Source organism: Phyllostomus hastatus, unplaced genomic scaffold, assembly GCF_019186645.2.
Source record: "Phyllostomus hastatus isolate PE091 unplaced genomic scaffold, TTU_PhHast_1.1 phas_scaffold_585, whole genome shotgun sequence".
Taxonomy (NCBI): Eukaryota; Metazoa; Chordata; class Mammalia; order Chiroptera; family Phyllostomidae; genus Phyllostomus; species Phyllostomus hastatus.
Genome location: NW_025334037.1, coordinates 20,186,244 through 20,202,505, shown reverse-complemented (window position 1 = coordinate 20,202,505; position 16,262 = coordinate 20,186,244). Strand labels below are relative to the sequence as shown.

Below are 16,262 nucleotides of genomic sequence, written 5' to 3'. Positions count from 1 at the left end.
GGAAACACACACACACACACAAACACACACAGAATCATCATAAAGCTAAAATTAACTTTAGGGAATTGACAAATTTATAATGTTGAAACTAAACGTTAAGTATTAGGACAAAAACTTGGGGGAAAAATCCCATAAAATATTTTACCATTCTCTGTTTTTGAAAAGTTACAGTCTGAACCCAGGAAACCTTTGCTACATTACCATGAAAAAAACTGTATTGAAAAAACTGTATTGAAAAAACTTAAATCAACTAGCAGAGAAACCCGATTTGTTCCATTTAGCGTGTACTGAGTAACACAACTGATTGGAGGAACATGATCAGATCACACAGGGCGTTAGCAATGCACTTGCTCACCTTCCTTCTTTAGCCATTTCACGAGGTTCCCTGCTTCCATTGTCGGAGACAGGGAGGGCATCAGGATCTTTATAGGATCAGCTGAAATTGAAAACAAGGAAAGATTAGCCACAAAAAAATAATGCACCTCACAAGGCATCCATAAAAAGTTCAAGTAAATTAACACTAAATTTAATTTGAGAAAGAAAATATTCCAAAGTTGGAAAGACTTGCAAATGGTCAAACTAAGTATCCAGGTCATCATATACAAACATAAAATTCTCAACTTTTTAAAAATAAAGCTTTTTTGGAATACTTTCAACTCCTTTCTCATGGTCCCCCAGCACTCTGTACACATTTTCAAGCTAGATGTTTACAAGATTAAAAAATAGAAAAGTTGATTTATGTTTCATCTTCCCCTTCCCCTTCCGTTGCTGCAAAAAAATATTTACAAGTAAAATGATTAAAGAAAAAGACAAATAAGAGAAAAGAAAAAAGCAAGGGTTCTGATAACCTACAACAATCAAGACAGACATCACGAAATTGGTTGTGTTTGTATTATACTATACTATTCAGGAATCAAAGGTTTTTGCGATGTGCACTTAAGGCCTTCTATGATCCTATTAACCGCTGTTAATAAATTTAATTTAAAAAGGGTAAATGCAAAAAAAATAAAGAAATTGGTTGTGTTTTTATTTTCTTCTAATATTATACTGTTCTTGGCTGGTACGTATGAAAGGGAAGGGTTGTCTTGACAAGGATGACCAGGCAAGTGAACCTAAATGGTTAGATTAACCTCGGATTGTGTTCCATGCTGCAGTTCCACTGGGGATCCAAGAAGGCACACTCTCACCGGGGCGACCTCTCAGTGAGGCACAGCTAGTTTTTCCTTAAATATCCAAAAAGGAGATGCTCTAACACATTTGGCTAGACGTGTTTCCCAACAGTCATCCACTGAACAGGACCCCAGTCACAGAGAACACAACTATGATATTACAATTCACATAAAGTTTATACTAATAAAATTGTTAACAGCACGTTCCAGCTCTAGCAGTAGTCATGGCAACAAACCTATTCTCTACATAGATTGTTCAACAATCTGACCCCATAAAGCGAAACACATTGCATATCTAACATATTTCAAATGTGGAAGAGAACAGAATGGTCCCCCCTCCCCACTGATATTTTAGGGTTAAAAGGAAGGGTACTGAATACTAATATTAAATGAAGTGAGGACTTTCAGTCAAGATGGAGGTGTCAGTGAACACGCTTTGCCTCCTGGAGCAACAACAGAAAAAATTACTAGACTTCAAAACAAATAACACACAGAACTGTCAGAAAATCGAGGTGTATGGAAGTCTGACAACCAAGGATTTGAAGAAGTCGAATTTATCCAGATGGGTAACAGGGGCGGAGATGCTGAACGGGCAGAAAGTCATAGAGACACCGTGTGGCATGGAGGGGTGCCAGAGGCAGAACGGGTGGTCCCGCATTCACCTGTAGTGGATAAAAATCAGGAGGGATACCTTTGGAGTGAACGATCCCAGCCCCAGGCCCGACCACACAGCCCAGGGTTCCAGTGCCAGGAAGATAAATCCCCATAACTTCTGGCTGAAAAACCAGTGAGGGTTGGGGTGGCGGAAGAAACTGCCAGATTTTCAGGAGACTCCACTTAAAAGGCCCACATAGACTTAGAACATATGCAGACCCACCCTCCTCAGGGATTCAGCACCAGGGCAACAGTGGCATGCAGGGAGTAAGTGAAGTGACTGGAAACAGGTGAGTGCCAGGCACACCTCTAGAAGCCAGGCAGCGGCACTGTCCCTGGTACTGTCCCTTCTCTGAGCCCTCCCCTCCACACAGAGCCACAAAGTGGTGAAGTGGGTTGCCCCACCCTGGCGATTACCTAAGGCTCTGCCCCACACAATTTACAGGTGCCTTTTCTACAATAGGCCATGCTACTATGACAGGGAGTCAAAGCAGCTCTACCTAATACACAGAAACAAACACAGGGAGGCTGCCAAATTGAGGAGATGGAAGAAATGTTGTCCAAATTAAAGAACAGAACAGAACCCCAGAAAAAGAACTAAAAAAAAAAATGGAGATAACCGACCTATCAGAAGAAGAGTCCACAACACCGGTGATCAGGATGCTCAAAGGACTCATTGAGTACTTCAACAGCATAAAAACACCCAGGCAGAAATGAAGGTTACACTAAGGGAAATAAAGAAAAATCTAATGGGATCCAACTGTGAGGGGATGAAGCCAGGACTCAAATCAACAATTTGGAGTATAAGGAAGAAATAAGCATTCAACCAGAGTAGCAAGAAGAAAAAAGAATTAAAAAAAAAATGAGGATGGTATAAGGTACCTCTGGGACATCTCCAAATGTGCCAACATCTGAATCACAGGGGTACCAGAAGGAGAAGAGAAAGAGCAAGAAATTGAAAACTTATTTGAAAAAATAATGAAAGAAAATACCCCTAATTTGGTGAAGGAAATAGGCATACAAGTCCAGGAAGCACAGAGAGTCCCAAACAAGTTGGACCAAAGAGTCCCACACCCAGACACATCATAATAAAAATGCCAAAGGTTAGGGATCTTAAAAGCAGCAAGAGAAAAGCAGAGTTACCTACAAAGGAGTTCCCATAAGACTGTCAGCTGATTTCTTGCAGGCAAGTAGGGACAGGCAAGCTTTCAAAGTGAGGAAAAGCAAGGACCTACAACCTAGGTTACTCTATCCAGCAAAGCTGTCATTTGGAATGGAAGGGCAGATAAAGTGCTTCCCAGACAAGGTAAAGCTAAAAGAGTTCATCAACACCAGGCCATTATTACATGAAATGTTAAAGGGGTTTATTTAAGAAAAAGGAGATTAAAACCACGAGCATTAAAATGGCAACAAATGCTGGAGGGAATGGGGATACCACGCGGAGGGGGGCAAAGGAGGAAAAATTGGGACAATTGTAATAGTATAATCAATAAAATACATTTTTTAAAATAAAAATATATAAAAAGTAAAAAAAATGAGGTTAGTTATTTTCTTTGGGAAACTGAGCTAATTCACTGTAATTTCAAACAACATGTTCCTACAGCTTCATGATAAAGGAATTCCACCTTGGAGGCATGTGGAAGGAAGCTTCCATCCTCTTTCCCCTTTTCATTCTTTCCTCTCTAAAGGACTGGGAAAAGGGCCTGAGCGTCTATTTGCCTCAGCCTTTTCCCCTTTTTCTTTTAAGATCTGCCTACATGCAGGGAACCAGTAGTTTCCTTTCAGCCCTTCCATGTGCTAGGAGTAAAGGGGCCTGCGTTTCAAAGGCAGATAGCGAGCCTGCCCCTCTCGGTACCCACCATCAGGACCCGCGGGGGCGAGGCAGGAATTCAGGTGTGTGTTTGCTTTGTCTGCACAAACTCTCCCTCTCAAACAAAAGCCCAAAGTCTAAACATGGGCTTGTACTGGAAGTCCAGCTACAGAATGCCATGCATCCAAGTCACATCCTCAGAGCTAATAAAACCATCAGCATTAAAACTGTTATTTTTGATTTCTATAAGCTTTTTATGCCTGTCCCTCAATTGGTACCGAACTCTAAGAATCAAAAAGAATTATCATTCCTAATACTCCAAAAATAACAAAGCTCCAATCAAACGCCAAGTCAACAGTACACCCATTCTGTCAAATGAGAAAACTATAATGCAGATTGATGAAGGGACTTGAATTCTGCCTAATTCTCAAGGCTGTATGTACTCTATTACACTGTACAACCTCTCATCATTAATTACAAGATAGGATCATCAACTCATCACCTGTTACTTATAGCCTACTGACGCAGAAATTCAAACATGAACCAGACATATCAAGTCCATGTAAGCCTTCTTCTTATGTCCAACTGAATATCCTAATAAACACTTTCCATACTGTGGGCATAAAGAATTCCTGTACTAAGAAACCACTTCTACTACTGACCATTAATTTTTTGAATTTGGAAGGGAACAGGTAATCTTTTAAGTGTATTAAATGCATATCTTGAAAATGAGGGGAAAAAAATAGCCACAATGCGTTTCCTAAGTCCTGATTTATTATTAAAGAACACAGCTAGAATAGGCTGCAGTATCTGTGTGCTACATCTCTCAATAACCTTCACTGTGACAGTTTCATTTAATTTCCAAGTGACCTCTAGCTGAAAAGCAAATTATGCCTACAATACAGCTTTAAAAACACTTATTTTTTTCCTCAGTAAAATAAATCCTCATGGATTAAAATAGGTACTGTGAATAGGTACAAAACAATGCAGACCACAATAGACAACCTCAGGGCACCGTTGTCTATAAAACCGGGGAGCACTGAATTCTGAGGGAAGTAAATTAGAATTCGGGAAACGCACTGAGGTTAAACACACACACAGGCAGGCTTGCGTTGTGACGACAGGGAGGCATCTCCAAATCCAAACCAGAACAAGCGACACTTAACTGCAGGAATCCTTAAATAGTAGTCAAAGCTTTCCACCCGCAATACATTAGGAAATAATAAAAGGAGCTTTCTCATCTCCTGCATTATTTGTATACACATCACTTTTTAAATTTTTTACATGGCTCGATAAAAAAAAAATAAAATAAAAACATTTGCCTGTAGAATATAGAGCCAGCCTAAGCCCGAGCATTTAATTTTTTAAAGTTCACAGTGGAAAAAAGAAAAAAGCAAAGACCTACAATCTAATAGCACCACGATAAGAGGCCAACCTCTCCTGGAAAAACGCAGCTTAAAACAAATCCCGATTTGTTGCTTCTAACAAAAAACGTCAAGGCTGTGATAGAGTATTTCATATGCACTTACATATCAGTTTATATCAAATAGAGTTCCACTTCAAAGAAGCAATGTAAATGGACTTCGGTGCTTCTATGTCCAGATTCCAATTTATGACAAAAATGAAATCAACTCTCTCGAAACAAAGTCTGTCTTCAAGATTTTTACATCTTGGTTCTAGTTGCCTTGATACAATTCATATTTATTTTATGATTCTAACTGCTATTATAATCTCTCACCTAAGAGACCTTCATATTTCCATTATTCCTGACATTAAAAACTCTATTATGAAACTTTTGCATTTATTATTTGCCAAATTACCACATCAAAAGCCTCAAAATTATTCATATTTTAAAAATAAAAAGAACATAATCATTCCTCATACAGCCACCCTTCATGGATGAATTGAAATTGCTTCTCTAAATAATGACAATAAAATATAAAGATTGTGTAATAGATCACTATCCTTACTCTGAAACAAAGGTAACGAAAAAAAAGAAAGGCACTTTGGACATCTCCATTATTCAGTACTATCTTTTGATTGATTATACTGGCTTACTACGGAAAGCCAAATGTGTAATGTATTTTCTGATTTATCCTCAAACTGTCATGCTGGAAAATAATATCAAACATAAGCACTGATTTATTAATAATGGTACATATTTCATTCTAATATATCTTCTTTCAACTGGAACATTATACACATCTTTTTTAAATGCATTTTTCCAGCGGAAAAGTAATTACGCAAGCACAATATCAGCTTGGAGCGACAGGGCTGCACATAATTCATATCCACCCTTCACAGATCAATTCTACTGAGAAAGTGTGGGTCTCTCCAGACTCCTCAGAATTTTAACCTATACCTAATAGTGTTTAATTTCACTATAAATTAAATATAGCTTCCTTTTTCATTCCAGTAAGCAGTACATTATTCAGGAGGTCTTGAAATGTGCACCAGTTATATTTCCTACAAACAAGTGGGCACACTTATGGGTAAGAATAAAGAGAATGTGGGGTTTTTTTTTTTTTCCTCGACTGGTCACACAGCCTATTTCAAAACAGTAAAAATACCACAGTTAATAAAAATACCCCAAATTTAGTTAGAATTTAACAGCTTTGTAGTCATTTTAATGTTCTATTCCTTTCTATCAAGCTAACAAACTACACTAATAGCTTGTAAAGTCTGTCCTTCTATAGCAGTTTTAAAAATATTTAAGATGATTATGGTAACATACATTTCCAGTTTATATTTAAATATACTAATTTTAAAAGTAGGGTCTCAGAAATCATTTGAAATGTCTTAATCTTTTTTCCCCTCAATAGAATGACACAATAAATCAAATTTTTTTTTGCTTAGTATATTGCTGCTTTACCTGCCACATCGGACACATGAGAAATCTATAAATCACTGAATTTTAGAGCAGTTTCTCTAAGCAATTCCTGTATTTCTTCAAATCTTCTCTTCCGATCTTTCTACAGCGAAATTCCACCTTCAACATCAAATGCAGTACACTAACTTAATTGTAGCTTCTTGTTCCCTAAAGGATTTTTACCCTAAGAGCAATAATACTCATACTTCAGGCAAATCAATGATATCAAGGCTTTAAACTGATGATGACCTATGTATCAGTTCTGAAAGTCCTCAAGATTTAAAAAAAGGTAAGACAAGCAGACCACACACACATGCAGATCAAGCTGCTCCATAGCTAAGATGCAGCAGACCTAGGCTCCACTGTGGGGCCTAAAGGAACTGAGGAAATCCAGCAGGTTACAGACACAGCTCAAGCGCCACTCTAGCCCGTTTATACCGCCATAACCCAAACACAGAAATCGTGAAAGGAGGGCAGGCCAGAGGAAGGAGGAAATTACCCGGTACATTCTTAGTGTGGCTCCCTGTTCCTAACATTAATTTGCTTCTTTATCAGGAAGAGATGCTGCTCATTTAATCACCTTTCTTTTCAAGGCAAGAACTCATCCAGTATGACTGGACCTTTTGAAACTTCCATTCGAGAAAACAATTCTGCCATCTGCAGGCTGAATAGAATGAAGCAGAATAAAGTATCAGGGTAATTTAAAAACCAACACCCAGGCACAGAATAATAATAACATTGAGGATTTGAATAAAGGCAACCAAAGCAATCTTCTTAATGGGTGGTTGTCATGTAAGTCTTCCTCATTCAAATAGTTATTTTGGTACGGTATTGCTGTAAGAATGCATTGAAAGTATCAATGGATGACAACAGTATGCATAATAGTCTGGGTGAAAATAGCATTTATAGGTTCTGGCATGGTAAGAGATGCCAAAAACATGTGAGAGATGCCCCAAACAGTATATACAGCGTAATCTAATTCCCACCTGCTTAGTTTGTACAAAAAGGCTGAAAGGATATATTCCAAAATGTAAGTGATGGAATAAGTTTTTTTAAATTAATTCAACACTTTATTAAATAGTAAAATACTTATTTTAACACAGTAAAACAGGTACTTGGTTTAAACAGTGAAATAGTACTAAAGGCTTATTAACAGGTAGGTCCCAGTCTTCGTACAGATAACAGTAGTTATCTCTAGTTGGTGATATTACATTAAGTTCCTTTCATTACATTTGTTTCTTATAATCTACATGTTAACTTTCTGCAATAAATTTATCTAATTTTACTCCCTCTCCAAAACTTATCTAACGCTAAATAAAACAATGTGCTTTCGTGTTTCTTGTATTTAGACACAAGCCCACAAAGACAGGGAGAAAAGAAGGGACAACTGCACATAATTTTGGATGCGGAAAAGTAAAGAGATGAGTAATGGCTGACTCCCGAGACTCCAGAAAGCGAAACTCGGTGCCGGGTAACCACCCGCCCTCGTGCAGCAGAAGACTGAATGCCTGGGGATGGTTTTCCCTGGAGAGGGTGCTTGGGAATGGAGGTGCAGCCTTCACGCCTGGGACACCAGGAGCTGCAAATGTCAGTCAACTGAGAGATCATCTGATGTGACTGGTGATACAGAAAACAGTGCTGAGAGCTAGCAGATGGGGTGGGATGAATTAGCAATAAAAAATACAGAGAAAACCAAAGAAAACTTTTCAAAGACAACCATGTCAAGAAAAGCAAAAAGAAAGGTAACAATCATAACATGAGACAATATATGGCAATCCTCAGGTGTGTAGAATATTTGTGTAGTGTGAACAATGAACACAGATTTAATCAAGAACTGCAGAGGAACTATATGAATGTTACAGAACAAGGGGAGGCCTGGACGATATACTATTACCGAAAGGAACCCCCAAGGTCCGTTATGTCCGCTGCCAGAGGAAAGACGTCTCTCATTGTCAGAGATTCGTGAAAAGGAAAGGAAATGTTTATTTAATGCTATACAGACTTACAGTAGTGACCTAATGTCTTCATCAAAATCCCAAAGTCCCTTAAAACACCCGCAAACACACACAGTCCTTCCTTCCCCTCCTTTGCCCTAATCTGGGGTACTGTATCTCAGGAAAAGAAATAGAAGTCTGTGGCTCAGGCAGCCCCCAGTTCTTCCCAGTAATCTGTCTCGGTTGGTAGGCCTCACTCGGTTCCTGGCACCATCAGCTGTGTCACCGGGATCTCTGTTAAAGCCGGGTGGTGGTTCCCTCTTCTAAAGCTGCAGGAGTCCCCATTCTGCCAAAGCCGCATGGTTCTCCCCAGTGGCTGCGGGGAGGGGCGGGAGCCAGAGTGGGGGTCGCCACTCTGCCAAAGCCGAGTGGCGATTCTCTGCTAAAGCCGCATGGTGATTCTCTCCCGCAGGGCTGCGGGAGTCCCCACTCTGCTAAAGCCCGAGTGGTTCTCCCCTTGCGCAATGACTGTAGTCCTCTCTGTGCACTGCCACAGCTGTGTGGTCCTCCCTGCAAGGGCTGCTGCGTCTGGGTTTAAATCCCCGCACCAATCTTCCTCTGCAGCCCCATTTCCGACTCCTCCCACACTTGCCCACATTTACCATCAGTCTCACATCCTTCCAGCTTTCCTGGGCTGCCATCATGAGTCTGGGCAGGCATAGCCCCAAGTCATGGAGCCAATCTTCTCCAAGCTCCCAAGCAGGCACTGTAACTCGGGGACCTGCCTCCCTGTTACATCTTGGGGGGTTGGGGGGGTTACTTCTATTCCCCTGGCTCAGAGCATTGCCACAGCTATTTAACATATCTATGCAACCAGTTAAAGGTTATAGATATGTTAAATGACCACGCCAGAGGTTGGCTGCAAAGCTGTTGCTGTACAAAACAGCTCTCAATGGCCTTGCTCCATGTGTCCCTTCCCCAACCCACACCTGTGGGGGAAGGGGGTGAGGACATCCTAATATTTCCTGAACACTGTGAGTTCTGGACCCCATTTCAAATCCTTATTTGGGGCCTCCCTCTTGACTGCACCCTGTTACATGAAGAGAATGGGGGAGGGAAAATACGGAGGGGAGATGGCGCTGACCGGCGGTCAGTTATCCACAGATAATACAAAAGTAAAAATAGGGAGAGGAGCAAATAACAGAAGAAAGTTAAGAGATAAAATTTGTTGCTTTCAATGAAGAAGACAGGGGAAGCGGGGAGAGGCAGGGCAGAGACCTACTTTACTGTTAATAGGCTTTTAGTACTATTTGACTATTTAAAACAAGTACCTATATTACTTTGTTAAAATAAGTATTTTACTATTTAATCAAATGTTTAATTAATTTTAAAAACCGACTCTACCACAAGTCAATCACTCTATGCCTCAGTGGCCTCTTTGGTAAAATACAGAGTGTTGTGAGGATTAAATAAGCACACGCGAAGTCTTTACAACGGAGCCTGGCAAAGAGCCAGTCCATCTCCCCGCTGTTAGCGTTTTTTTTCTAGGCAGCACGGACAGGGTTAAGAGGGCGGACTCTGGAGGGTTCCAGACAGCTGGCTGGATGTATCACGTCATCACTGTTTACGCACGATTCCCTCCTCCAGTAGTGAGAGATGGATTCACCGGTTCCTTCAGGCTTCCCAGCCTAAACTTGGTTTCCTTTTTACTCTCTCCTTTGCCTACTTCAGGGGTTCTCGCAGCTACAGTGCACTAACTTAGGATGTCTGTTTTAACTGTACACTTGAAAACAGCTCTCATAAAGTCACTGGCAGGTGTTTTGGTGGACCACGTAATGTTAAAAATAGCATGTTGGAACTACTGCCTTAGCACATAGCACCTCAAGGTACCAGAGTACCTTATAGTACACTTTACTACCTACTTAATGGTTTGAGGTTATTTAAATAGCAGTGGAAAGCCATGAAAACAACGTTTGAGCAAGTAAGAGAAATAACCACAAAGAGAAAATGAACTTGTCTGCAGGTCCACATATATGGCTAATGTGCTCTAGTCAATTTAAAAAAAAAATGCACATGCTCTGAGATGGTCACAACTTAAACATTACAGAAAAGCTACAATAAGTGCAAACTAAAGACACCCATGAATGTGTTTCCTGTCTCCTTTACTCAGTTAAGACCCTTCAACCTCAGGGACTGAAAAGGCATCGAGGGACCAGGTCCTTCTACACTTCGGACCCCCGTCCTAAAACATGTTAGGGAGAAATGGAAGGGTCTTAGGCTGGGGTGTGGGCATTTCTGGAAGATCAGTTCATGCACAGGAGTGGAGTAAAGGAGGAGAAAGAAAAAACCCTTTGTTTATTCATTTGTAATTCACTCAACAAGTACTTATTCAGCACCTACCAGGTAGGTGATTCTAGGGGTTGGAGCTGTCAAAGGTAAATAAAAACAGACAATAATCCTTACTCTTATGGAGATTGGCTTTTAAAGTAAGGAGATAGAAATAAATAATATGTCTGGTGGTGGTATGAACTAAGAAAGGAAGGTAAGGGGACAGTGACAGTGGAGGAACTATTTTATCAGCTGATCAGAGAAGGCCTCCTCTGAAAAAGCGAGCAGAGATGAATGGAGGAAGCCACGCACGTATCTGATGCAAGAGCCTTCTAAACAGAGGAAGCAGCGAGCACAAAGATGGAACAGAGCGTGCTTGGTATGTGCCAAACACAGGGAAGCTGGCATGCTGGCGTGAGTGCGGGAGAGGCACGGTAAGGCTGAGGTTGAGAGGTAGAGGGCATTCATCTCCCACGGGGCCTTGTAAACCACAGCCAGGACTTCAGGCTTCATTCCGTGTTTAACAAGAAGCTCTTGGAGGGTGTTCAGTGACATGATCAGACTTACAATGTACAAGTGCTCTGAAAGCTGCATGGGAAACAGTCTGTACTGGGCCAAGGGTGGTGGCACGGACATCTATTGAGACACTCCTGCAAGAATCTAGATTAGAGGTGGCTTGGACCAGTCTAGTAGGTCGTAGTAGACATAGTGGTAGTGGTCAGGTTACACTTAAAAGGTAGAACCAAGGGATTTTCATGGATTGATGCGGTATATGAAAGTCAGGAGTCAAGGATGAGTTAGGAGTACAAGTGAAAGAACAAAAATCAGAATCAGCTGCCACAGCACCAAAGGAAAATCTTTCTTCCTATGAAAGTGCCCAAAGAATACTATAAACTAATAAACTTGATTTCTAGTCAGCTACTCAAATATAGACTAAAAAAAAAAACACTGAAAAGCAGGTCAGTTATAAAAACTGTGTGCTTACTCTTGTGCAAGGCACTGCCCTGGGGACACAGTCCAGGGACACATGACTCTTCCACGTGTAGAAATTATACTTGCTCTCTTCACCTCTCTGAGCATGAGCACTATGAAATATCTATAAAGTATAGTACTTGCTGGTTCCAGTGCTAAAACTGAGAGGTAAATTACAATGACTGATGACTGAGAGTCCACTAGGTGTGGGAGGTACCCCCAATTTGTCCATCCAGGTGTACTTCTCAACCTTCCCCCACACAACTGTACGGGTTTCGGCCTCCAGTTGGGGGGGTCACCTGGAGCGCGTTGGATCCTTTAACTAAAGGGCTCATCTCCATCACAGGGCCTTCCCACAGGCTCCCTCCTCTCCAATTCTGGTAACTGGCTCCTCCCGTGCCTCTTGAAGCCTAGAAGTGGTGACAGTACCTTGCTCTAAACAGCCCCTTAGTATAGCACCATCTCTACACCCGGAATTTACAAAAATCGTTATTTATCAAGCTCAGCTCTATTTACCCACTTTTAGGGTCCTGGCAAGGAACAATGTCATCTGTTCCTTGCCAGGACCCTATAGAAAGACTTAGGAGGGTGGCGGCACTTAAGTAATGAGAAAAATTTCAAACCACATCATTCCGTTAGGAGAACAACATGAGCAAATGAAAGAGAAGTACCCATGTTTAGGTACTGTCTAGGAATTGTCTGAGGAGCCTAAATCCACGAGTCAATTTAATCCAAACTCAGATCTGAATCAAGATTTCCAAATCAGTGGCCTTGTTGTAGTCGCTTATGTAAATACATCCACTAGTCATTTATTTACAGTTGGAATCCCTATTGTCAAACACATCTTCCTTATTCTCAGACATAGTAAGTATCCTTGCAAAGTCGCACAACTATTTTCTGTGGGAAATGCCCAAAATGTTTATGGAAGCAGGGTAGGATAGGCAGTAATTTATAAGTTGCAGGGAGATTTTGAGTTCCCTGGAATCACATAAAAATTTTTCTATGTGTGTGTTTTTTTGAAAAAGTGGTACAGCTTTTAAGAGTTTTCAAACAGATTCGTGCCTCGCTAAAAACCAATGCTTTTCATGTAATACAAGAAAGTCTTGATTGCAGAAAATTATCTAGATCACTAACTACTATAAATGCACTGCCTACGTCAGTTTACTGGCTGCCAATCTGCAATCCTACTGTGGGCCTCTGTGTCCTTTTATAACTTTCCAGATTTTTAGCTTCCCTAGCTGTTTATTTACCATGTATAATATGCAAGGCCTGTAGCCATATATTAGGTAAAGCTCTACAAAGGTTGAACCTCATTTATTTTTCTACTCACATGTTATTTTAAATTCAACATGTTATTCCTCAGAAAGAACTTACAACCAATATTATTAACATCTTAGTTATTAATTAATTAAATTCCAAACAATGCCATTTAGCCTGAAAGGGCAGCAGTGGAAACTCTCCAAAATTAATTGCCTAGGCTAGTTTGAAAAACTATTTACAGATGCTGTATCACTTATGTCAATACCACATCTGGCCTCTGGGCCTTTGTACCTGCTGTTCTTTTAACCTGGAAGGGATGCTACCTCTAGGAAGCCTTCTTAGGTACCCCATTATTATCCTGCACTTAGCCCTCAGAGCTCACTACACACACTATGGAAATCATACCCTTAGTATCTCCCCAAGCAGACTGCACAGAATTAGGACTGCATCTCCAGAAGCTAACTATGATTGAATGGGCCATGTGCCAAATACAGAGTTCTGTTCCATTCTATAGGACAACCAGTTTCCAAGCGGGCTACCATGTAGCCTAATGTTCATTCCTTCACTCATATCAGTAGAATGGTGAATAACGGTAAGTACCTGCCTTCTCAATAAGTATCTCAGTTGAAAGAATAAAACAAGTTAGGAATGTACTCAACAAGATAAAAACTATATATTTATTCATTCTTCAGTTCATTATCATTAGAGCTATGTGGCTTTGAGAGACCCACTTAATTTCTTTGAGCTTTAGTATTTTTGTCCAATAAAATGTAGATAATGCCAACTTTATTAGGTTGTTATGGGAAGTGAATAAGGACTTTCTAGGAAGTGCTAAACATGGCATATGTCATAGCTCATAAAAATGCTGCCAATAAATACCTTTTCAGGAAATCAAAATCCAAGTATACTTCCATCTGACATATTTTTAAATCACAGACATAAAAAAAGAAAATAGTCCAATAATCATACTTAATTCACATAATCTATAGATTACCAAATAGTTGCTTAATTTTATGAAACAATTTCTACCAAGCTCAGAGAAAAAGGAACAATCACCATGTAAAGTCATGCTGCTCTGTAGAACCAGGAGCACAAGAATTGCCATGTGTATTCAGCATGGCAAAGCTAAACCTTGTAGGTGAAAGAACAGGACACAAATTTTGGTTCAGGATTAGGGAAAAACTCTAAACCTTTCAAATAACTTAGAGCTACCCTACAACACAATTGGCTTCTGTGGTAGGCAGAATAATGCCCACACTCCCCTCACCACCACCCTGCCAAAGATGTCTTGGTCTTAACACCCAGAACCTTCACTCAGTGAAGATGTTAGGTTACGTGGCAAGGGAGAATTAAGGTTTAAGAAGGAATTCAAGTTGCTGAGCAGCGGACCTTGAGATGGGGAAAGCATCCTATATTCTCGGGTAGGCCTGATGCAATCACAAGGGTGCTAATATGTGAAAGAGGGAGGCACTAGGAAACTCATACAGCTTCCTGGGGATGTCGTGTCCTCTTCCTTACAGATGATGGTCAAGCAGAGTTAGACAAGTTAGTCACACTTGGGGGATGGGGAGCAGGGGAGGGGAAAATACATCAGGTAACGATTACCTAAGTGAATTTCTAAAGGCAGGGGTCCTTAAACTGGATCTAAGGAAAGCCTCCTAACCTGCAAGAACATATGCCCATTTCTCTGTAGAGAGGATCTAGAGCATTCAAATATTCTCAAAACGATCTGCTTTACAAACAAGGTTAGAAACACTCTTCCTAGATTATTTCCAACACCGGGCTTTTCCTATTCCATGCTTTTCTAAGGCAGTGAGTCTCAAAGTGTAGCTTGTCAAACAACAACAGAAAATATCAAAACTCCTCTAAGGCTGTTTGTAAAATTCAGATAGCTGAGCTCCACCTCAGGCAAAATCTCTGGGAGCTGTAGGAAAGTTCAATATTTAATAAACTGGGAGGAAAAGGGAATTCTATACACAGTTAAGGAACCACTGCTCCAAGTATTTGATGAAACATTAACCTGAAGAAACTGAAATAAATTATCCCCATCATCAAATCTTTAGAAATCTCAGTGCATTCATCTTACCGCGTGACTTTGTGTAACTTACTCTTTTTTTCCAAGCCTTGGGCAGCCCAAAATATGCAGGCAATGTCTATTGCACCTTATTTTTTAGATTAAAGTTCATTCTGTGCAGTGCCAGAATGATGATTGGCAGGTAAAGGGTTACATTAAAAAAATGTTAATCCTGTGACACCGCCCCACCCCCATGTAAAGATAAATAATGCCTCACATGCTATAATATCTATTGTTAAATACCGGAAGAACTGTTGTGCCAATATCATCAACAAATGGCGATTTCTTATAATAAATTTCATGGTAAGATTTCCTCTCCTAACTTTTCACTCATTCATGCTCACGTTTTGCTGGACCTATGTCTGTGATGCGGTGGGCATTTACGTATTAAGTCCTTTACTAGCCGTCGCGTGGAGCAACCCTGGTGGCCTAGAAGAAAAGGTCTCCCAGTAGGGAAAAGCCAAAAGAATGAATAAGAACAGCCAAAAGTGGCTTTTCAATCTCAGCAACCTTAGGCAGATTCTCCCAGACAGGGATGCTTGACAACCCTAAAGGAACCTGAGACTTGACTAGGAAGGGGCCTCAGAGAAGGGCGTTTAGGACCTATCTTCGCGCCTCGCAATCCCCCCCCCCCCCCGCAACCCCAAATTCCAAGGCAAGGTCAAAAGAAACCATACCAACCAGGAGGCCAAAAACGGAGTCAAGTTCTCCCTGCTCCCAGGAAAGCCCTTCGGAGCATGCACGTATTAGGCGGTCAAATCAGCGGACCCCTCCCCTTTTCTTAAGGCCTAGGGAACGGGGAGCCCCGAAAACCTCCATATCCAAATGCAGGACCTCAATCAAAAAGCCCCTGACCCTGCCCCACTGCTCATTTACACATAGAAGCTGAGCGAGCTTCGGTCACTCACCTGGTAGCCACTGAGTGCTGTGAAACCATCTCCAACTAGCTCCGCGGCCAGCAGTCCACCCACCAGCTCCCTTAACTAGCCCCAGGCCTCGCCGGCAGCCGAAGCCTTGGAGATAGCGCAGCATCCGCAGGTCACAGCCTAGCCTCCAGGAGGCCGCCATCTTCCCAGCCTTCTCACCGGCTGTCGCAGCACAGCCAGATCGCTCAGTCATCAAGCCCCTCCCAGGCTCCGCCTCTCGCCCGGTTAGTCACGCCCCTCGAGCCCCAGTTGTGCCTGAGTTCACG

At 41.2% G+C, this 16,262-nt stretch overlaps 1 protein-coding gene across 2 annotated transcripts in view; it reads right to left on the bottom strand.

Moving 5' to 3' along the window:
- PDHX (pyruvate dehydrogenase complex component X) overlaps positions 1 to 16,178 on the bottom strand; it is a 64,569-nt gene extending 48,391 nt beyond the window's left edge. For both annotated transcript variants that reach the window (XM_045825527.1, XM_045825528.1), the window contains exons 1-2: positions 15,979 to 16,178; positions 356 to 436 (exon numbers count right to left, since the gene is read on the bottom strand). In XM_045825527.1, the coding sequence (XP_045681483.1) occupies positions 356 to 436; positions 15,979 to 16,138 (241 nt within the window). In that variant the 5' untranslated portion in view covers positions 16,139 to 16,178. The remainder of the gene's footprint in view (positions 1 to 355; positions 437 to 15,978) is intronic.
- Between the last annotated feature and the right edge of the window lie 84 nt (positions 16,179 to 16,262).